At 35.9% G+C, this 22,841-nt stretch overlaps 4 protein-coding genes across 10 annotated transcripts in view; 2 read left to right on the top strand and 2 right to left on the bottom strand.

Moving 5' to 3' along the window:
- LOC129577248 (uncharacterized) overlaps positions 1-6,771 on the top strand; it is a 40,667-nt gene extending 33,896 nt beyond the window's left edge. For 2 of the 5 annotated variants that reach the window (XM_055463964.1, XM_055463965.1), the window contains exons 4-9: positions 229-340; positions 3,040-3,293; positions 3,474-3,612; positions 3,760-3,860; positions 3,947-4,000; positions 4,166-6,769. In XM_055463964.1, the coding sequence (XP_055319939.1) occupies positions 229-340; positions 3,040-3,293; positions 3,474-3,612; positions 3,760-3,860; positions 3,947-4,000; positions 4,166-4,278 (773 nt within the window). In that variant the 3' untranslated portion in view covers positions 4,279-6,769. Of the gene's footprint in view, positions 1-228; positions 341-3,024; positions 3,294-3,473; positions 3,613-3,759; positions 3,861-3,946; positions 4,001-4,165 lie in introns of all 5 variants that reach the window. The other 3 variants (XM_055463961.1, XM_055463960.1, XM_055463962.1) reach the window with 3 other exon arrangements.
- A 4,367-nt stretch (positions 6,772-11,138) lies between these two features.
- LOC129577249 (serine proteinase stubble) lies at positions 11,139-17,907 on the top strand. 2 transcript variants are annotated; one of them, XM_055463966.1, is made up of 9 exons: positions 11,139-11,485; positions 14,017-14,298; positions 14,519-14,853; positions 14,904-15,066; positions 15,487-15,675; positions 15,929-15,977; positions 16,302-16,453; positions 16,536-16,643; positions 17,360-17,907. In XM_055463966.1, the coding sequence occupies exons 2-9, from the start codon at positions 14,214-14,216 to the stop codon at positions 17,521-17,523; spliced, it is 1,245 nt and encodes a 414-aa protein (XP_055319941.1). In that variant the 5' UTR covers positions 11,139-11,485; positions 14,017-14,213; the 3' UTR covers positions 17,524-17,907. The 2 variants fall into 2 exon arrangements, with proteins under 2 accessions (XP_055319941.1, XP_055319942.1); XM_055463967.1 differs by having other exon boundaries at positions 14,925-15,066; positions 17,360-17,903.
- On the bottom strand, positions 16,564-17,353 carry LOC129577251 (uncharacterized). The gene is made up of 2 exons (XM_055463969.1): positions 17,136-17,353; positions 16,564-17,052 (listed from the first exon to the last, which is right to left on the bottom strand). Exons 1-2 carry the CDS (start codon positions 17,191-17,193, stop codon positions 16,658-16,660), a joined length of 453 nt encoding a protein of 150 aa, XP_055319944.1. The 5' UTR covers positions 17,194-17,353; the 3' UTR covers positions 16,564-16,657.
- The window catches only part of LOC129577250 (uncharacterized), a 6,098-nt gene continuing 939 nt past the window's right edge, over positions 17,683-22,841 (bottom strand). Inside the window, exons 1-4 of one of the 2 annotated variants that reach the window (XR_008688986.1) lie at positions 22,508-22,755; positions 20,195-20,755; positions 19,482-19,901; positions 17,683-19,380 (exon numbers count right to left, since the gene is read on the bottom strand). Coding sequence is in view for 1 of the 2 variants with exons in the window: in XM_055463968.1 (XP_055319943.1) it covers positions 18,892-19,380; positions 19,482-19,727 (735 nt within the window). In the remaining variant the exon portion in view is untranslated. Of the gene's footprint in view, positions 19,381-19,481; positions 19,902-20,194; positions 20,756-22,507; positions 22,756-22,841 lie in introns of those variants that run through there. The other variant, XM_055463968.1, reaches the window with a different exon arrangement.

Here is a 22,841-nt window from a genome sequence, read left to right as displayed (position 1 = left end):
TAATTATTTCAATTTTGCAAATAAAAACTTTTCTATCGTTTGTAATTTTTTTTTCATTCGGCACTATTATGACTTACACGGCATGCACTTGAATAACCTTTTTAAATTTTGAATATGCGAACAATGTAGAGCATTCATTTTGGAAATTCGTCTAATTGAACAAAAATGTTCTTCTCTCTTTTTTTTGTATTCGATTTTGTTGTTGTTGTTGCGATGTTGTGTTTTTAGGCTGTGGAATATCGCTGGCGAAGCAAACAGCACAACGGCGAATTGTTGGCGGCGATGACGCTGGGTTCGGATCATTCCCATGGCAGGCATACATCCGCATCGGTTCATCCAGGTATTTGTCACACATCAAATGAAACCATTCATTTTTTTGCATTCTCTTTTTTTGTTCGATATTGAAACTCTCGAGTGTATCATAAAATTCGGATCATACATCCATCTAAATGTTAGATTGCTTGAAAGAGACAAAAAAAGACGATAGATTGGAGGAAAAAATTTCATTACACACCTACAGATATGACATTTTGTACATTTTTGTTCATGTAGAAAATGATTGCCCAAACAACACATTCAACATCCAAAATCATACACAAAACAATACAGTTAACATTTGCATTATCAGATTTAGTGCATGCACAAATACATACACATACACATATAAACATACATACACAACCACACCATTTACACACCAAAACATAAACAATTTTTTTTTGAATACCAACACACATACAAACTACATGAAAATAAGAAAAACAAAACAAACATGGTTAGAATAAAACCCGGAAAATCGATCCCGATTTTATCTCGCCTTTAGAGAACAGAACAAGTTTTCATTTTGTTTTTGTCCAAATTGTAGAAAGAGAGAGAAATTGTTGCATTCACAACGCAATTTTTTTTTTTACTTTTGAAATCATCATCTATTGATGTTCGACATTTTTTTTTCATTCACAACGCTTAGCTAGCTTTTGGGTTCATTGGTTCACATCTGTTCACATCGCATTTTTTGTATTATCAAAAATTAAAAAAAAATAAATGCTTCATTTTGTTTAAATTAGCAATTTTCAAATAGACCCAATAAGTTTCATGGCTTTTTGGTCCATATTATTTGAGCTTGATGTAGCGGTTTCTGACATGTTTTTTTTCTTTCGAATGACAAAAGCATGTCTTTGCAACGAATTTTTTTGCAATATTTGGATGATCTTCTTGTCGTAATGGTTTGTAGTATTGTTCATAGTGTAGAATATCATCGGATTGGGATCATGCATAAGATGCTAGTGAAAGTTATAGACTTAGATTTAGATTCTAAATTTTTGATCTTATTTAGATGAAGAAAAAACAGTTGACTTGCCGCACAAGCTATATACAGGCTGGTGTAAGTCGATTTCAGCAAGTGCCGAAAATGATTTTGTGCTGCCATGTGTGCTTTGTGCAACTTCCACACAATCTTTTCGGAAGCTTCAGCTAAAACCAACTTACGACGCATTGTGTAGCGCGTGTGCCCAGCCTAAAGTAAATTTAATTAGAAAAATTGTATCCTTCAATAAATCATTCCCGTTTCAATGTGACCATTAAGTAGATTGGAGACCTTCATCTAACAATTTCGATGCATTCTCATTTATTCCAGTTTGATTTTCGCATATTAGATGCGTTCATTTTTTAAATAGTAGTTTCGTTTAATTGTTGCATTGTTCATGTATTTAAATACATCAAGCTCTAGTAGAATTTAGCTATTTGCCTTACAAACAACTTCTACCGTAAGCAGGTGACCGCAATTTGGGAGAATGAAAATGAGCCATAAAGGGATTAAAAGCAACATAAAACCTATTTAACTGAAATGTGTCGTTTATTTTGCAGCCACAGTGATGGTGTCAGCGACCTATCGAACCAAATGAAACATTCTAAGTACACTTGAATCAATTTCTCAGCAATTTCTCTGCATCATTTCTCACAAAAACGAATTTCCAATGCAATTCCATTTTTGCAATTCACACGATGATCTCAAATTTATCTCTATGATACACACATACACCACTTCCAAATATTTACGAATCGAAAAACAAATACATTCACTCTTTGAAGAAAACTATAAAAGTAAATCACTTTTGTGATTTTGGACTTGTTTGTAAATTTCAGCTAATATATCGACAGGAATAAGTTTTACAAAAATCTTTGACACTCATTTTTGTTCAGTTTTTGACGAGGAATCGAGTGGCAGTTTCAGTTTTCATTTCTGATTTTTAACCAGGTCAATTTTTCAAAAATCAGAAATGAAAACTGAAACTTCCACTCAATTTCTCGTCGAAAAATGAACAAAAATGAGTGTCAAAGATTTGTATAAAACTTATTCCTGTCGATTTATTAGCTAAAATTTACAAACAAGTCCAAAATCACAAAAGTGATTTACTTCTATAAAGAAAACAGAAAATTTGTGATTTCAAATCGATTGATTTGAGAAAAAAAAAAACAAAGAACAAAAAATTGAAAAATGATCGAAGACCAAAGCCAAAAATTCTCCACACAATACAAACTCGAAAATCAGCAACCAGTCAATTCAAATCCGAATTGTTTTCTGTAAAGCAAACGAAAATGGGTACTGAGCAAAGTAGCAAAAATGCCGTTTTTTTTCTACTCTATCAAAAATCAAATTCGGTTTCTAAATGCAAAAAAATATTTTGTTGCACATTTACTTTGTACTCAGCACTCATGTTCGACCGTTTGGTGTGTATACAAACAAAAGATAAAAAGAAGAACGAACAAATTGTTGGTCCAAATTCGTAGTGTATTTTTTTGCCTAATTACAACAACAACAACAACCATTTTCATTACTCAATAGTTATTATTTCTCATTCATTTTTTCACGCTGTCATCAACTAACACGCATCTTCCCATTTCTCTCTCTTTTGCGACGATTGAAAAATGTGGTATGGTGGATTGAAAAATCTTGTGCAAAAAAAAAACAATTTTATATTGTGGTTTGGTTGTGTTTGGTGGGGTGTGCGAAACAAAAACGATCAGATCTTTGCTTTCCAGATGTGGGGGTAGTTTGATATCACGACGTCATGTCGTTACGGCCGGCCATTGTGTGGCACGGGCAACGCCGCGCCAAGTGCACGTTACACTTGGTGATTATGTGATTAATTCGGCGGTTGAACCGTTGCCAGCGTACACATTTGGCGTACGAAAAATCGACGTGCATCCATACTTTAAGTTCACGCCACAGGCTGATCGCTTTGACGTTTCCGTTTTGACGCTTGAAAGACCCGTGCATTTAATGCCACATATCGGTAAGTGCTTCTTTTTTTTATCAGTAAATGATTACTATTCGAATGTTTTGAAAATTCATTTTTCTATTCATTTCAAATGGAATCAGCCACCGATATTAACCCAAATAAAAATTTGACAAATTTGGTCGCCATGCAAAATCTCCGGTTTCGTTTGTAACTTTTGTTCGTTTCCGTTTGCAGCTCCAATTTGTTTACCAGAGAAAAATGAAGACTTCTTAGGTAAATTTGGATGGGCAGCAGGATGGGGTGCTCTTAATCCAGGATCACGTCTCAGGCCAAAAACACTGCAAGCAGTCGATGTACCAGTTATTGAAAATCGGTATGTTCATCCATTCGATTTAGTGCGATTTTCTTTTTGAATTTAATTACAAGAAGATGAATTGAAGCAATTCCAATTCAATCGTCACATTCAAACGATATAAAAGTCAAAGAACATGCTTGAAAATCTTAAAATTGTTCGTTATAGAATTTGTGAGAGATGGCATCGGTCGAATGGCATCAATGTTGTAATTTATCCGGAAATGTTGTGCGCTGGATACCGTGGTGGTGGAAAAGATTCCTGTCAAGGTAAATATTATCGACGTTATGACGTCGGTTACGATCGAACGACATTTAAATAAATTAAACTAATTGTCTTGTTTTTCGGCTAATAGGTGATTCAGGCGGACCACTTATGCATGAGAAGAATGGACGCTGGTATTTGATTGGTGAGTTTTGTTCAAAATAGTCGTATGATTAAATTCATTTAATCAAAAATCAAATTCAACACATTAATTTTTTAATAAAATTCATTCAATTTTTTCTAAAATTAAGGGTAATCAAAGTCTACTCAAAACATGTCAATCATTATTGTAATTTCCAACAATTCATAGGTGTTGTGTCTGCTGGATATTCGTGCGCATCTCGTGGTCAACCAGGCATCTATCATCGAGTTCCGTACACCGTGGATTGGATTTCATATGTCAGCAATTTGAACAACAAATAAATTGCAGCGCTCCACACGCGAATCTCTTCAAGCTAACGGTCCCAGTACCAACAAATCGAATGTCGACCGATTGAAATTCGGACGATAAAAAAAATCACAAATCGATTCGTCTACGAATAGAATACGATAATATCCAACACATATCAACAAAAAACCACACAGACACAAACAAGAGAATGAATCAACTGTTTTTTTTTTTTTCAAAAATGATCAAAATTTCTCTCCCTCTAAATTATCAATATAATTTTGTTTTTCGTTTCGCAACTCGTTTTTAACAAAATTAATTCATTTTTTCTTCTAAATATTAAAAGAAAAATAAGTTGCTTTCTGTCTATTTTTTTCATAATTTTATTTAAATTATTTACAAGTACGTTAGATCCATCTCTCTCGTATAGATACAACTCTCTTGTCCTTTATTCTGTTTCGAGAAAGAAAAAAAAATAAACAAAAAAAATCATCTCTTTAAATTTAATTTATTTAAAAATCAAATATGCATATTTATGAAAACGGAACGCCTTCAGACGACTGGCGAGATGTTTTGATACCAGCTAAGAAATTCCATATAGTATAAAGTCTTTTACTGCGTATATCGACACTATTTTTTTCTGATTTTCTGACGGAAACTAAGTGAAAATAGAACAAATGGCACATTTTCTTAAGAGACTGACAAACATTCGAGCATTCGAAATCGCATCAAAGTCTAACGGGGTTACGGCCTCCAATCGATTTGATGAGATTTCAATTTTTAACCACATTTTTATTCTTCTTTTTTTTATTGCTTAATATTTTCTGTTTGATATTTAAATGTTTGAAGGTGAATGATTCTTTTTGTTATTAAAATATCTTTTTAAACTTATGACAACAACAAAAATTATTTCCAAACCAAGTATATCATACCTTCTGCAATCGAATGTTCGCCAATCATAAGAAAAACGTTGTTTCCAAAAACTGAGATAATAAAAAAAACAGCACACGTGGAGAGGAATTCTCATCGAAATTCTCAAGCAATTGTCAAATTCTTCAAGTTTTTGCTTCCTCAAATTGAGGAATTTCGACAAAAAAAAAACAAACAGCGACTTTTTTTAAGTAGACAATTTTTCCATACAAACAAAAACAATTGTAGTGTTTTTCTATAAGCAAGTTTTTGACATGAATGGATCATAAATAAGTGGTGAAATGTGTTGAGAGAGCGAAAGCTTACAAAGAGTAAGCTCATCATTAATATGTTAAGAATGATGATCCTTTATACACGAGCAAACAGAAATCAATGAATATTTTTTTTTACAAATAATGTTTTGTGATGATCAATTTAGAAAAGGATGTTTTTTTTAATAACTAAGAGAAAGCAACGAATTGTATGTTCAAGCAAGAAAAAAAAAAACAATAAAAAAATCGATTATGTAAATAAGCTTCTTAAGAAAAAGAAAATAACATAACATATGTTCTTTTTGAGGGGCGAATCAAAAGCATCGAACGGAGTCAAGAGGCTTTTCAGTCTCAACCCAATGTGTGTGTTTTTTCTTGCTTTGTTTGTATAAACCTAGCGACACCGAGAGCAAATATTGCTCAATCTATGTTTTTTGTTTCAGTCAATACATAAAATTTGTTTGCGCTGCAAAAATAGAATGAATTTAGCGCACAATGAACGTTAAACTCAAACAGAGGTGATTTCGTTGATATCAAGACTTTTCGTTGATATCGAGAGCGCTTAGAGAGAAATCCAATTTTACGGCAATAAATGATAATGAAAAAGGGGGAGGAGGTGGAGGAGGAAAAAGACAATAGCTGTACTAACTATTGAGCTAATGTTGTTAATGTAATTTGTAATTCACAATGAGCAAATTGTGTAAAATGTATATAATAAAACGGAGAAAAAAAGAAGAAGAAGAAGAAGCATATAGTGGCGACAAAAGAAAGTGAGACACAAGCCGATGAAACGTTGAATTTTAGCCTATTATTTTATTTAAAGTGTACGTTTTATTTTAATTGGACAGATAAAACAAGAATCAATGTTATTAAAATGTAATTCTTAATTCTCTAAAAACACAAATAAAAATGAGAAATTAAAGGAAAAAAAAACAATTTTCGTGTATTTTTTCTCCAAATTCGTTTTTTTTTTCGTATGTTTGGAATAGTAGCAAAAAATGTAATTTTCGTTTGTACGACAATTTATTTCTTCTTTTTTCCAATCGAAGGCCGATTTGGCTCATTCCGGCTCATATGCATATATATGTTGGTGGTATGATGACCTCATGTCGTCGTCATCGTAATTGTCATCGTAGCTCGGCGCAATTACCAGGAAAGGGGAAAATATGAAACATTTCGCCTATATCTGTCATTAATTTACGGCATTGCTCTCGTTTTTGTGCTGATTTGTGTAGAAAGTGAATTTCAAGCTGGTGCTGCTTGTTTCTTTTCTTTCTGTAATACAAAATTAACTTCAATTAGAAAGTCATTTGATGTGTGTGATCTAAAGGTGTATTTACTGGTGACCAATCTTGGTTTCGTTTTGACAGACTCTCTGAGAATATTGTGCTTATGCTTGTGGTGAGTGTGTGTGTGTGTGTGTGTGTGTGCATGTGTGTGTTGTTGCAATGAAAACAGCCGCCATAACCAAATTGAGTCCGACTCCAAGCATAATATCTACGTCAATAAATTGGAAAAGTGTTCAAATCCATGGCGAACCGATAATTTTATGTTGATTGTTTCTTTATCGATTTGACGTATTGTTATATTGCCAATTGCGAATGGCGATCATATTTTGTACGACGATTTATTGTTATTTTTGATATTTTGAAATCTCAATCTCCGTGTTCCGTACATGATCAAACCAACGAGCACATTGCAACGGATGGATAACAAAATTGGAGAAAAATAAACGAATTACAATCACCATTTGATTTATTAATTAGTTTATTGTTTTCGTTTTTTATCGCTTTTAGCTTGTACTCTTTGTCAGTCGAGCAAAGTGCTCTGTGGCCAAACGGCTCTGTCAATTCACATCGATTTTATCGCTCGTTCAATCTACTCACATTTTCCATGTTTATGTGAATCGACGACGACGACGACGACGACGATGACAACCACAACGATAACGGCTTCGTTCGCGGCCAACAATTGTGTGTGACGCTGCACAATCACAATTACCGGCGATCAAGATACGAATGCTCATTGCTCATAGACATAAATGTATTGGCTTTGGCACGTGCATATGGTATTTGATCGACTTTAAAGTGCGCTGTGTTGCGTTCGGTGATGGCCGTGTATGGGATTGGATGCGATGTTTCAATGAAATAGAAAGCGAACAAATCGACTTTTATCATTTAATCGTATTAGCCTGGAATTACACAAATATTTACGATTTTTGTTGTTTTTCTCTCTTCGAAACGAATTTTCTCTTTTTTTACTCTGGTTAATTCTGATTCTAAATTGAAGCCAATTCATATATTCGCATACGCACTCATATTGAATGTGTACAGTATCAAATTGATTCCCCACCAAATAGCATAATTAAACATTAAAATCTCATTTCACTGCGGCAATTATCTGCGAAAAGCGCTGAACTAAATGGCATTTTTTTTTCGTCTACCAATTCATTAAAATCAAAATGTAATTGCCCAATCACAACGGCAAGCCATTCGCGTCTAGATGACGGCGAAAACGATTATGTTTTCACCGCATTGACACACGTTGTGATTCATTGTAAATTACTTCCTGTTCGATGAAAAAAATAAAAAACAACAGTTTTACTGTCTCATTCAGCCAATATGCATTCATTTCAATTTCCATTTTTTTTAAATCATCAATTCCATTCGGAAACACCTATCCCAATGAATACAACAACCAAACGAACGCAACACAAACAGCAACAACAACAACAACAACAAATCGATCGGCAAAAAATGCATAAAATTATAATAATATAATGACATATTGATTGATTTGAGTGGATGGTTCAGCTTTCAGCTTTCCAAGTTGTTCCATTTTTCTCAGTCGTTCGGGCTGTTTCGTTGCCCCGAATATGTGTAACGTACACACAACGCGCACATAAATTGATCGTTTTAATGAGCGGCAAGGTGAAGGTCGTTTACAACGCAACACTAAGATTTTTTTATTTCGTCCGTATTGTGGCCGACCATTGAGACACATTGAAGAGGCTGCACGAAAACACTTCCACTGTATGACGCAGTATGGGCGCGCAATTAATTTGAAAACACTAATTTTTGAAGAGTTGAAAGTTTCCCGTCTCCATGCTCAGCGTACATTATTGGTCTGTATACGCGGAATATGCCATTGGCGTTCAAAACCGTATCATTTTACTTTCTGCATTGTTTCATTTGTTCCCAAAATGGCAATAGCATTGTTATAGGTAAAAGAGAACATTTCTAGCAATCGAAAGAATGGCTACGACCCTGAGACCATTGCCTGATTGAGAAAATTCTCTCGAAATTAATGTCAAATTAATATCAATGGAAACGAATTGAATTGGAGACTGAAATAATAGTTATTGTTATATTCAATTGAAATTGAATTTAGTCATTTTAATGTCTATATACAGAAGAGGATTTTCTCGTTTTTCTATTCTGGAATGTATAACGAAAATACGGCAAAAAACGTGTATTTGCAAACGAAAATGTTCTGTTAAGAAAGAGAACCCGTCGCATTGTGATGATTACTCGAATAATGATCAAGTTGATGCTGACAAAAAAAATCATTTACATACGCGTATGCATGTGATACATGGAATAGTGGTCGTTTCGAAGGTAAGTGGTTTTTTGTGTGTTCATGCTTTTGCTGAAGAGGAAAGTATGAAGAAATTAAGAAAGTGGAATGGACCAGGCGCCAATTTGCCTTGTTTTTATTTACATACTTTTTATTGAATATGTTTTTATTTCCACTTCATAACATCGTGATACACATCTTCATTGATGGCGATGGATTTAGTAAAATAAATTTAAGCGGAATTTGAAATTAGACTTAATTGGAATTTCATAAAATTAACAACTGATCCAATAACAGACTCAATACAACAGTGAGTTTTCAACGATTGTTCAACATTATGAACTGGATCTCTCAGATTGAGAGCAATCGAAATGATGAGCTGATTTCAGCGAATCAACACTTTAATTGAATTTCATCAGTCCAATGATGGTTCTCAGCGTCTTCTGTGTACCAGCGTCTTTATGTGCACACTCCACCGAAAGTAGATGGCTATGTTACCATTTTAACAAACGACGTGATGCTTTTTACAAATACTTTGAAAATCGGTTGACATTTCTTAGCTTCAGTAAAGTTTTTGTAATCAATTGTTCGTGTTGTGATTTTCATCACGTTTTGGTTTGAATTTAATCGGTTGAATAATTGCATGTTGGAAAATGTAAAGCGCTTCAAGTACTTTGGGAAGCAAGAATTCGATCCAACAAGAGATAGAGAGAGAGGGGGGGGGGGGGGGGTAGGCAGAGAAAAAGTGGATCAGACGGTGACAACAAATAATTAGAAATTGCTTTGAACGCCGAACGAGAAGGAGATGAATTTAAGCGTTGTTGTTGTGCTGAGATCATAAAAAGAAAATTTATTGCACATTTCGTTCAAGTGATTTTCATAATTGCATTTCAACAGCAGCGTCCAACGCTTTAATTAAGATTAAATTAAGTGTTTTTTTTTCCTTTCTTATCAGCAATCGGACATTATTCATTAGAAAATCACTTTTAGTTTCTGGGAGCAGACCGTTGTTCGTTCGTGGTTGTTATTGTTGTTATGGCTTTTCTTTCTATCTGAAAGTAAATTTCTAATTGGATGCAACAATGACGGTCGTCTATTTCGCATCGAATCAATGGGAAAAGCAGTTCGAACAATCACAGCGACGAGCGCGAGAAACGATGTAAAAGCATCATCGTGGTCATTTGCGCACAAAGATGCGGCCCGTTTAACCAGATGGAATACAAATGTGTTGCTGCAATCGACCACGAACCAGCGATATCTTGTGTTGCAATTTTTCTTTCCTTTCTTCAATATTATTTCCAAATTTAAAGAGAAAAAGAAAAAAGAAGAAGAAGAAAAGAAAAGAAAGAAAGAAAACCGTTACAGAACTCAATGATCACTATATAAAAGTGGTCGTACACGGCGGCCGTATGTTGATAATGGTTTGGACTGAATTGAATACCAATGAGCAACCTTGACTTACTACTACTTCTTTTTTGCCGCTCGGCTACGGCATACATGTACACTGTATCGAGATTTGTGATCAAGATTTTGAGAAAATATTGGACAAAAAAAAAATTGAAATTTACATCAAATTTTTATAATTGAAAATCGAGCGCACTTTGTATCTCTAAATTTTTGAAATTCACACCGAACTTGACTTGAATCTTCTTTTTTTTTTGTATAAAAATCAACGACTTCATCGCAACAGTGTATCCGCAAGCGGAGCAGTATTCTGAATCTTGCAATCGTTTTCTTCGGCTTCTTTTCTCACAAAAAAAAAACACTAACGCACATTATACAGATGCTGAGCTATGTGTTCATTTGGTTTGTGTGTCATTTTTGCAAGTTTATCGGATTATAAATGCTGATGGCCTATGTTTGTGTTTGTTTCGCATTCGTTGTGCGGACGCTGTTGTTGCTGCTGCTGCTGGTGATAGTGTTGCTGCAGTTGTTGTTGTGCGATCGCAAGCACTGTAGTCGCAGTTACAACTGTGCGCGTGCGAATCTTTCTCTTCTCTTTCGCTTGCGCCGAAGAAAGCACACTTTGAGCACTCTCAAGCATATTCAACGCGTTAAACTCAACATAAACGAGAAAAAGAGAGAGAGATAAAAGAGTCTTTTACTTTTGTAAAAATCAGTTTGCGCGTGAATTGCGATCGGCAGTTGCTATTGAAGAACCATAGCGTTTGGATCCCCGAAGCTTTATGTCGGCCGCGTTATTACCCGTAAAAATCACGATTTTCGATTAGAAAACACGTCCGATAAAAATCATTACTTGTTATTCGTCAACGAAAATTGATTTCGTGTGCATCCTGACGACACTCCCATGAATAAATTAGTCCGTTAATTTGGTGTGACATTGAATTTTGTTTGTTCGTTCGTTTTTGGTATATTTTTACGTCTGTGTTGTGTAAAGTGATCGTGATAATTGTGATAAAACTAGTCAAAAATCGTTCGAAATCCGAACATTTTTACTGTCGCTGTAGCTCTTGAACTTATCCAGGTGTGTTGACATCTTCGGATTGTTTGAATTTTTCGAAAGATTTTGGGCATCATTTTAAAGAATTGGATTCAGAGCTTCATTTAAGCGATTGGAAATATTATTAAAAGTCAAAACAATAGCAATAAAAATATCATTTGGATAAAAGAAATCCGGCACATACATTTTCATACTCCATCATCTTCACTTTAACTTTTTTGAAAAGTGAATCCATAAAAAGCCAAGTGAAACGGCGAATGGTTTCATTTTGTCAGTTTGAAATTCATCGTGTGCATTAGATCGGTTTTTATTTTTCTTTCTTATTAATTTATTGCGCGACATATGTATTTCATAAAGAAAAAAAAAAGAACGAGAAAAACGAATTCAATTCATTGGAATGAATGTGTTTTAAATACAAAAGGCCGTATGTGAATCAGAGCTTCAGCGAGAAAATTTCCTGAGTGAGTTTCACGACCAAAATGCGTGCAACACCGTTTTCAATGCCACTTTTTTTGCTTCTTATCGCTCTCTTCAGAGGAATTAGTTTTTTTTTTGTGTTTACATTGCGCTTCAAATGTGATTTTAAAGCGTGTGAGTGTGTGTGTGTGTGTGTGTGTGTGTGTGAGTAAAATTCCCATCGAGTTGTGAGCGATTTCGTGAGATTGGTTTTTGTGTTCTGAAAGCGAATTTTTTGCTCGGATGATTTTCACCGATAGCGCGCACTCGCGCACCCGCTCACAAGAAGAAAGAGATGCGATGTCACAATTGATAGCGACTAGCTGTTTCTGTTGCTTCCACAAGACACATCTAACCAAATCGACTCAACCATTTTCACATGCGCAATTACAGAAAGAGATTGGTACGCGCATGTGCCAAAACCGTGTGTGATGCACACAACAAATGATACTGATGAAAGCGTCTGCGCTATCATTTTGATATCAATCAATGACAAGAGATAGAAAGAGAATGAAATGGTTACGAAAAAAGATCTTTAGACACACGATTCGTTTTGCGACGAAACAATAAACCGCAAACCTATTCTAATTCTCACTGATGTATCGCGTATGTGAATAAAACAGGAAATTTATTTGTGAATATTTTCGCATTGCTAAAGACTTTCCGCGTTGTTGTTGTTGTTGTTTTTCTCTCGTCTTTGATCGACCTACCGGTATAGAAGAAAGTAAGACGCACGATCCAAACGGCGGAAAAGAACAAATTTTTCTCTATGGTCTGAATAACGTGAGTATCATCATACACTTGAGTTGTTGTGATGATGTTGATGAGCGCCAGGTGCATGCGCTTTTATTGTTGATCGAATTATCGTCAATCTGGTCCGTGTGTTCAATCTGATTTTCTGCTCATTTTTGTATTCGATTGCAATGCTTGATAGAATAATTTGGGTGCGATAGTGATACAAACATGAAAACAATTTGAACACGATGCGCTGCGGAAGCTTTGTAGCCTGTCAACAGTCAAAGCTTGTAGTGTTTAATTAAAAGCTACAGCTCAATGAATTTATTTTTATTTTTCGAGAATATTGATTTCTGCAATGAATGAAGTGCATAATCATTTGTCTCGATCAACCTCCGGCACAAATCCACTTTTCCAATCTGATTTATATTCAATTATTATTTAAACGGTATATCGGTTTTATTTATTTTCATAATCTCATATCACATTTTGAACCAGAGACAAGAATATGCTAAAAATAAATAAGAATATCAAAGCTGTAGCTGGGCCTCGCATTAAAAAAAAGAATGCTGCTGTACCGCTAAGAGCCTCGTGCCAATTAGAATGTCATGAATGTAAGCGATCAACGGTGTTTCGTGCCTACAAATTCTTTTCTCTTCGTTTTGACTGACAGAGAGAGAGAGAGAGAGAGAGAGAGAGAGAGAGACCGATGGCGAGACTGGGCGATGGACAGAGATCAAAAGAGAGAGAAAAAGATTGTAAGAGCGAGAGAGTAAAGTGTTGATCATTAAAATAAATACATAGCGTTTGTTCTCGAATCTGCCAAATGAATAGAATCAAGAACCGGCTTTCCATCGTGAATTTATCGTTTTCGTTTCATTATGCCCTACAAAAAAACACAAACAAACAAATACACATAATCGTGTGACATAATTTTGCTCATTTTCTTCATCTTCAACATCATTGGTTGATATTTCATTCCACTTGATTACTGTTTCTTCCATGTAAAAAAAATCAGTCGCGATTTGAACGGGCTGTGACCGACCATGAGATAGATTGTCTCTCTTAATACACCTGTATGTGTGCTATCTCAAAATCGCCCGAAATTAGAACGAATCACCGTAGAATTTTCACTAAGAACCACATTTCGATCGATGTGCGGCTTACGTTCTTCGCGTGTTGCTATTATCTCGTTTCGAATGTACATGATTAACAGTTCACTGAAATTATGAAATCACTTTTTTTTATTATCGCTGCATTATGTTTTTTCTTCTTCTTTTCTTTGCATCTTTCCATGTGTTGTTATGAATCGATATTCAATTGCCCGGTATAAATGTATCGATTTCTCTTGGACCGTGAATAAGAAATCAAGCAAAATCGCGCGCGCTTAATCATCACAAAGCTGGCCAGCCATTGATTAATGATAAACAACACAGCGACTGTAGCAGCAGCAGTAGCAGCAACGCAGCACAGCCAGCCAACGTATGGATTTGGATTGGAAAACACGAAAAAGGCATTATTGTTAATGGATGTGAGGCTGCAACAATTGCACACATGCTAAATGATGCTGACATGGCTTTTCAATCCAATTTCAATATTCGTTCTTATCTCATCATGCACGATTTGGTTGCCATTCTCTGAAGCAAGTAAGTGAAATTATAAGTTGCCTTTTTCTGCGGCTCTGATCAGACGAGATGTGATTCAATCACGCAAACACTTCGTTTGCTGCAGATACAGCTGTTGCATGGCACAAGCGCAATATGTGTGGTGAAAAACACCACCACCAGCAGCAGCAGCAGCAGCAGTAACAAGAAAAATAAACAATTTACATGAGCAAAAAACACGCTTTGCCATTTTTATCTTTAGATATTTTGCATTCCGTACTTGGGTTGCCCAGCCAATGTACACACAACAATGTGATTCGATCGTGTACACTATCGTTTTCATGTTGGATACAAGGTGGTCGTCATACCGAAGGCTGTGGCGAAAATAAATGGCTGTTTTCGTGCTGCATTTCCGACAATGAACTGGACTTCAATTCAGCGATCAGCTTCAATGCACCCATCAAAGCGAACTATTTTGACAACGATTCGCCAATGCGATTCAATATGGGCAAAATTAAAGCACATCCAATGACACCAACAGTGCCAACATTCAAACATAATATGTTGCGTCGACGCATGGACGACCATGATGGAATGGTATTTTCTGATTCATAAACTATAATAAATTCGTTGAATTGTGGTCAAAGTTTTCGAATTTACCATTTCAGAATCAGTTGGAGTGTGGAATTCCAAGAACGGCACAAAATACTATCCAAAAGCGAATCATTGGTGGTCGGGTCGCTCCTTTTGCTGCACTTCCATGGCAAGCACACATTCGCATCGCTGAATATCAATGTGGCGGAGTTTTAGGTAAATACCAATTTCTATCAATATTCGTCTCTTTTTCGGTCCATTACAATCTTCTACACTCTTAACACTCGATTTGTTTTGAAAATTATTTCACGTTTTAAAAAATGCATCCGAAAAGCCGTTTGAAAAACAAATCTGTGAAATAAGCAGCAAATCTTTGTTTATTAAACAAATTTAAATGTGTTGAATTCACGTGTGAGTTGAATATATTTGAACTTCGTATTTTTTTTCTTCCGAACTTCTTCTCTTCAAACTTTCTTTTTAAACCAGGTTTAATACGGTATTTCTAAAATTCACAACACATTTTAATATCCATAATTTATTTTCTTCAGTCCGAATTCCAAATAAACCTTTTTTTTTTCGACCCAAATTCGATTTTATTGTTTTTTTTGTTCTTTTTTCATTTCGTTCGGTTTGCAGTGTCTCGGTATTTCGTTATAACGGCCGCACATTGCATTGAACAAGCTCGTATGAAAGATATTATTGTGTATTTGGGCGAGCTGGATACACAAGATTCAGGCAAAGTGCACGAGCCGTGGCCGGCGGAAAAACACTATGTCAATCGGAAAATTATTCATCCCAATTTTAAGTTTCGTATCGCACAACCAGGTACATTCTTTTCTGGCAGGAATAGTGTATGCTATGTGCTCTTCGGATCATCGGTCGAAATCTCTGTGGTTTTAAGCTCACTCATCATCATTATTAGTGAGTCAAAAATCACATGGATTTCGATTGGTGAGCCGATAACCACATAGCATACACTACAGGCATAACTGCACACGTTTGGGGATTTTTTATGCTAGATATTTCAATTTTTTCTAACTTATTTCGACTTCTTTTTTGCGCATTTTTCTCCATTCAGATCGCTACGATTTAGCATTGCTGCAATTGGCAATTCCGACAAGTTTCACGTAAGTTAATCATCTTAAGCATCTTGAAGAAGATGCAGTTGAAACTTTCCATTTTGTTTGATGAACCCAATCTTTGTGTGCTGTGAATATGTTAACAATTGCGAAAATGTCCCATACAATACAAAGAAATTACGATTTCAAAAAAATAGAACGTGCGAGTAAATAAAAAGATCTTGGCAATTCGTTTCGTTCATCAAATAAACGCGAGATAATAAGTTATTCTAGATGAAACTTCCAAGCAGAAAAAAAGACAAAGAATAAATCTTCGAAAAGAAAGAAAAGTGTTTAAAAAGATGCGCTGAATTTGATTTTCCGATTTTGCAGTAATCACATTTTACCAATTTGCTTACCGACAACAAATATTGATCTCATGGGACGCAAAGGAGTAATCGCCGGATGGGGCAAAACGTCGGCAGACCTATCCTCTGGACACACAGGCACAGCAATTTTACAAACGGCATCCGTACCTATAATCAGTATGTCAGATTTTTTTTTTTCTTTTGAAAAACTTTGCTTTTGTTTTCATTTTAATTGGTTTTTATTCATTTTGAATTTTAGGTGCCACGGAGTGTATAAAGTGGCACAAGAAAAAGAATATTTTCGTTGAATTGTACGAGGAGATGTTTTGTGCGGGATATTCTGACGGAAAGCAGGACGCATGTTTAGGTGAGTGTATCGAATCAATCCCAGTAAACCAATGAACAAAATACGTTGGCCATATACGTAGCGGTTTCGTGTTGGAATGTAGTCCATCCGTCGGTGCTGGAATCCAACAATGTGCCCACTTGCCAGTTCAAGCCTTGATTCGCTTTTTCCGTTACATTCACAATAACAACGGCTCGAAAACGATCAAAATTCTGAATTTGAATGCGAAATTTGATGTCGTTGCAAACACTTCGCACGAATTGCATCACAATGTCTGGATCATAGCTGGGCATAATGTACTCATTTTGAATGAGACAATTTCGAATAATCAATTGAATGTGATCGAAATTAGTCGGATTGTTGGATGTCAATTGATAAGTTGGCTCGTAAATGCGTTGCTGTGTAATTCGTGTCGGCAATAAGTAGCCACCTTGAAATATTAAACGAAAAATGAGGCTGAAACAAATGAAAGCAGAAAAAATGTGTCATTTCACAACAGTGACACAAAATTACCGAGTGTGTATCTCGATTTGGCTATGGTTTTGCGACGCGTTGATATAAGCTTACTCATTTCGACCCATACGTTTTAAACAAAAAAGATTTCAAGACTGTGTCTACTTGATTTGTGATTGGGCAAAGGCTACTTCAATCGAGAAAATAGACTTGCCACGTTTTTGTTCGCATTTTCATGAACTAGAGAATTTCCTACATCACTTACCTTTTTTGTCTTATTTCAGGCGACAGTGGCGGTGGTCTGTATCTGGTGGAGAATGGAAAATTCACATTGGTTGGCATTACGAGTGCAGGCTTTGGATGCGGTGTCGACCATCAGCCCGGCATTTATCACAATGTTCAATTGACCGCCAAATGGATTCAAAACGTGCTAAACCGATACTACTGAATCGATTTCTCGCTCTCATTTTACTTGTTCAATTCGTGTTTTTTTTTTTTTCATTACAATTTATTTTTCCAAATTTTTTGTTTTTATTCGTTATTTCATTTGAAGCATTCTCCTCATTTCCGTAGCAATTAGGCGTTGTAAAAATAAAACACACACAGATATGCATCACATTTAATTTTATTTTGTAAATTAAAATTCAATGAAAAATGAAACCAATTCGAATTTTGTTTTTGGAATTAAGTGAAATAAGAATGGATTTGATGGAATCAAATATCCGATTGCGTCGCTCGAATCGATTCGATTGCAGAATGAGGCTTTTTCTGGACTGCGAATCAATTGCTTTGGTTTAATTTTCGCGATTTATTTGTTTTTTTTTCATCATTAATGAATAGATTTATGTGACATGTAGTTTTTTTTATTGCAAATCCGTCATAATTCAATACTATTAATTTAGGTGAATTAGCGTGTGATTCGTTATCGAATGATGAAATGGAGTTAATTTGTATATAGGGTGAAACAAAGAATAAACAGAGGAGGAGACTCTTCTGCACATTGATTAAAGGCTTTTATTTCCTACGTTTGCATACACCTACGGTCATTTATAGCGTTTAGTATTAATGTTCGTTTTGAAGTTGTTTTTTAGCCGTTATTGATTTTCGCAGGGGGATTTTTGTATTTGAATATCAATAATATTTTGGCGACTTTGACTTTTGACTACGAAGAATTAGCTCGTTGCTGCGAATGTTCAAATCATCTGATTTGTGTTTTTTTTTTGTATCCCTTTGGAATGTATTGTCAGTGTTTGTTTCGTTATTTGAAATATTTCTTGGAATTGGATCAAGTTCCATTCTTTTGTTTGTTATTTATTGCTTGGCATAGCAATGAAAAATTGTGGATGGAATGTCTTTGATGTTGAAATAAGTCGGTTTGGTTTGACCAGTATCAATTGTGTTTTTTTTTTTCGTATCTTGTATTTGTCATCTAGAAGAAATTCATCAGGTTTGTACTAGTGTCTGTTTGTGATAAATATTATGTTCGTTTTTTTCTCGTTGCTGTAAATATGATCAAGTTAAGCTAATGTGCTTTGATTAACTATTTATGCTGTTGCTGTTGTTGTGTTTTTTTTTCTCTATTTGGTGTAATTTGTGAATAAACTATGAATTAAGACGTGACTAACCTAGCGCATGACGATGATCGTAGCATGTTTTGTTTTTATCTCGTTCAACTTTTATTCTCTTTGTAAGGTTTTCTCGGGTAAAATTAACTCGTTTCGCTATTAGGTGTCGCGATAATATGAATTCTTATAGCAACGATAATGTTTATTGGAATATTATAGGCTATTCTTTTCACCTTCCACGAAGCATATGTTCAATTTTTCCTGTCAGTCTTTCTTCCATTTGTCCCATCTCTGTTGTAATTTTTCCTGTCAGTCTTCCTTCCATTTCTTTCATTTTTTTTGTTAAAATACCCCATTTTTACACAATCGTCATGACCAACAGTGATCTCAACTCGCTTATTACCACCACTCTGCTCACTATCATCTTCATCACGAGAATTACCGCTGTTGCAACTGTCATGACCGTTGGAATATGAATGGTTAAAACTTTCTTCGTTTTCTGAGGAACTTGTTACAACACTTTCGTTTCTCACATCCAAAACATTTTCATCTGACGCTTGTAATAAGGCAACACTTTGCACTGGCTGTTCTTCAGAATTTGTGTGTATCTCTTTGTCGGCAGGCTGTTGCTGTTGTTGTTTCAATTGATGATCATCGCCTGAATCGGATAAAATGTCATCGGATCTGTCAATCTCGGAACTGCTCACATCGCAATGTGTGTTGTCCACTTGTTTGTTTGTCTAATGAAAAAAATAAAAGGAAAATGGAATAAAATTAAATTAACCTGCAACTACCGGGTGAGATAAATGCGTTGACATTTGCACCCTCTGACTATACCTACATTCTCTACGTCGATATAGTTCGCAGTGGCGTCCTGTGGGTTTGCCACGGTAATATTGAATCTGCGTCCACCGGTCAAAATTTCATGGCTTGTTATCACCACCGCGCCTTCGATATTGTTAGCATTTCCTCGGATTTCCGCTTTGTCGAATGTAGATGTGTTTAGTTGTGTTTGAATGTTTTTGGTTGGTTGGCTGGTTTTTTTGTTATTTTTTGCAGGATTTTCTGAATTATGATACTTTTTCATATGCGAATCGTAGCATTTTTGCAATTTGTATTTTTTCTTGCATTCACTGCATGCTAAGATTTTTTCATGCTTTTCGTCATTGTGTTTCTTCCATTCATCCACGCTTGGGAATGTGTCCGAGCAGACTTTTCAGTGATAGAAGCCATTCGGCCGTCGACGTGGTACCGTCGGTTTCTGAAAATGCCAAAGAAATGCGTTCGTTTGATGATAAAACATTGTTGGAGACGAATGAGTGAATGAGAAAACAGAAAATGAACGCACACACACACACAGTGGCGTCGGCTTGAAAGAGAAAAATCAAGTAAGATACAAAATGGATCAAGTTCTATACATTTTTCTACCAGCCCAAATGATTCTCATTGCACATTTCAAATGGTGAATCGAAATTGACCTCAAACATCCATTTTTGACGAACAGAAAAATGAAATGAAATGAAGGGTTCGAGAGACTATAATAATATGACTTACATTTACTTGCCGCACCAATTGTGTTTGACTAATGCTATTCGGTTGCGTCGTCTCCTGAAATTCGGCAGCTGCGTCATCAATATCATAATCAATTGCGCTGGCACTCTCGGCAAATTGATTCACTGGCTGAATCGGCTGCAAAAATGGTGCAGTCGCTTCGGCATCGTCACCCTTGCTCGTCTTTCGGTTCGTATAATTCGCATTGATCGAACCAACACTTGTGTTGAGCTTCCGTAATTTGGCAGGGGGCGTATTATTGTCAGCAACATTTCCAGCCGATCCATTTCCTTGAACATGGTCAAGCATGGCATACAAATGGCATCGCCCACATTGACAACGACAGTGAATTTGTTGCCAACAATTTGATCAATTTTGGTTGAGATCGCTTCTGTAATGAAATTGCCGAGAACTGTACCGATATGCTTATCTCAGATATGGCATTTGCCATTCTGTTGTCGCTTCATTATTCGAGTCTGTGATGGAACAGTGACGCTCAATGTTCCGCGCGATTGTAATCTGTTTGTCTTTCTTAGGGGTTTCATTTGACGGCTGAGCATAAACCTGCAAAGAGAATCACATGAAAACAGAAAAAAAATGTCAAAAAGATGCTAATTGGTAGTTTATGGACGAAAATAGCTTGGTAGTCCAAAAAGGCTAGTGAGCCAAGCTATGAACAAATCGAACTAATGCAAACGAAACGAACGCAAAGAGTCGGAAAATTCATCGAAATATAGAGACAAATTAAACACGGTGAAATATTTTCCATATAGAGGTGTCAACGGACAAAATTTTGTCCGTCCGTCCGTCCGAATTTTTTTGAAAAAAATTCGGACGTCCGGTCCGAATGTCCGAAAACCAAAAATTTTTTCGGACGTCCGGTCCGAATGTCCGAAAACCGAAAATAATTTTCGGACGTCCGGTCCGAATGTCCGAATTTTTTTTTCGGACGGACGGACGGACAAGGGTTTTGTCCGAACTTTTTGAAATTTCTCGGACGTCCGAATTTTTCTCGGACGTCCGAATATTTCTCGGACGTCCGAAAATTTCTCGGACGTCCGAATATTTCTCGGACGTCCGAATATTTCTCGGACGTCCGAATTTTTTTCGGACGTCCGAATTTTTTTTTTAAAAAAAATCAAAAGAAAATTGGATAAGAATACGCAGCGTATTCTTCTTTAGCGACATTTTTGTATTTTTTGGTTGGAAAACTCTCGGAAAAGCACTACTGTGGGAAATCGGGGAATCGCGGAAAGTTCAAACCAGACAACTTTTTTCCGAGAGTTTTCCAACCAAAAAATGCAAAAATGTCGCTGAAGAAGAATACGCTGTGTATTCTTACCCAATTTTCTTTTGATTTTTCTAATAAAAAAAATTTCGGACGTCCGAGAAATTTTCGGACGTCCGAGAAATTTTCGGACGTCCGAAAAATATTCGGACGTCCGAGAAATATTCGGGCGTCCGAGAAATATTCGGACGTCCGAGAAATTTTCGGACGTCCGAGAAATTTCAAAAAGTTCGGACAAAACCCCTTGTCCGTCCGTCCGTCCGAAAAAAAAATTCGGACATTCGGACCGGACGTCCGAAAATTATTTTCGGTTTTCGGACATTCAGACCGGACGTCCGAAAAAAATTTTGGTTTTCGGACATTCGGACCGGACGTCCGAAAAAAAAATTCGGTTTTCGGACGGACGGATACCAATGTCCGAATTTTTGTCCGTGTCCGTTGACACCTCTATTTCCATACAGTCCAAATATGGACCAATGCCATAACCAATGCAATTAAGCAATCAATATTCGTTTGTGTCACACAGCTTGCACACACTTTTGATCATCCCGCTTCACCCAGCACACGGCGGTAGTTGGGAGAGAGACGGAGAATTTCACCGAAAATATGTTATTATTTTCTATTCATTTTCCATAAAATAGCAACTGAACGTCTGGAAGGGAACGAAGAGAAATAGACAAGTGTGAAAAAGCCATGAAATTATTGCCATAAATCGAGCTTGATAATCTATTTATTTGAAAATAAATTTCGAATTTCCGCACAAAAATCACTTATTTATTCCATGCAAGTGCAATATTTTTCTGCAGCGCAATGTTGATACAACACAATTTATTACGTATTTAATTACAGTATACACTATACAGTTGTCAATGTTTTTTTTTTCACTGTTCTCTCTCCCACAAAAAAATCTTCCATTTTAAAATAAGTTTATTGTTATTTTTGTTCCTTTGTTTGCAATTGACGTTTTCATCTTTTGACTGTACGAAAAACACATAAAACGGATACGTTTTCGTATTAAACACACTTACTTCAGTTTGCCCGCGGTCGAAAAAACGAATCCGTTTCATGATTTCTTTCCTTTCATTTCGGGGCGAGTTTACAAAACGGCCGTTTAATTTAGTCGAGAGATGCTGGCTTCTATTTCTACCAATGTGCAACCAGAATTGTTTGGGACAAACCGTGCAACGTGCTCGACGAAATCAGCAATTCAGCAGCAAAATGGGACATAATTCTGTTCTCATAAAATTATTCAATGCACAACTTAATTGAATTGAAAGAAAATTGATTGGTTAGGAACATTGGGAGAGAGGGAGGTAGAGAGAGAGAGAGAGAGAGAGAGAGAGAGAGAGAGAGAGAGAGAGA

This window comes from Sitodiplosis mosellana, unplaced genomic scaffold (assembly GCF_009176505.1).
Source record: "Sitodiplosis mosellana isolate CC-2019 unplaced genomic scaffold, AAFC_SMos_1.0 Smas_scaffold_6197, whole genome shotgun sequence".
Lineage (NCBI taxonomy): Eukaryota > Metazoa > Arthropoda > Insecta > Diptera > Cecidomyiidae > Sitodiplosis > Sitodiplosis mosellana.
The sequence above is the reverse complement of the archived record's forward strand: the minus strand, read 5'-3'. Positions and strand labels throughout refer to the sequence as shown.

Bases quoted from the DNA above. Each gene is read 5' to 3' on its own strand.
- LOC129577251 (XM_055463969.1), bottom strand. From the start codon at position 17,193: ATGAGTAAGCTTATATCAACGCGTCGCAAAACCATAGCCAAATCGAGA. The intron at 17,053-17,135 runs GTAATTTTGTGT...TAATATTTCAAG, and splicing joins CAAATCGAGATACACACTCG to GTGGCTACTTATTGCCGACA.
- LOC129577249 (XM_055463966.1), top strand. From the start codon at position 14,214: ATGATGCTGACATGGCTTTTCAATCCAATTTCAATATTCGTTCTTATC. The intron at 15,978-16,301 runs GTAAGTTAATCA...CCGATTTTGCAG, and splicing joins GCAATTCCGACAAGTTTCAC to TAATCACATTTTACCAATTT. The intron at 16,454-16,535 runs GTATGTCAGATT...TTTGAATTTTAG, and splicing joins GGCATCCGTACCTATAATCA to GTGCCACGGAGTGTATAAAG.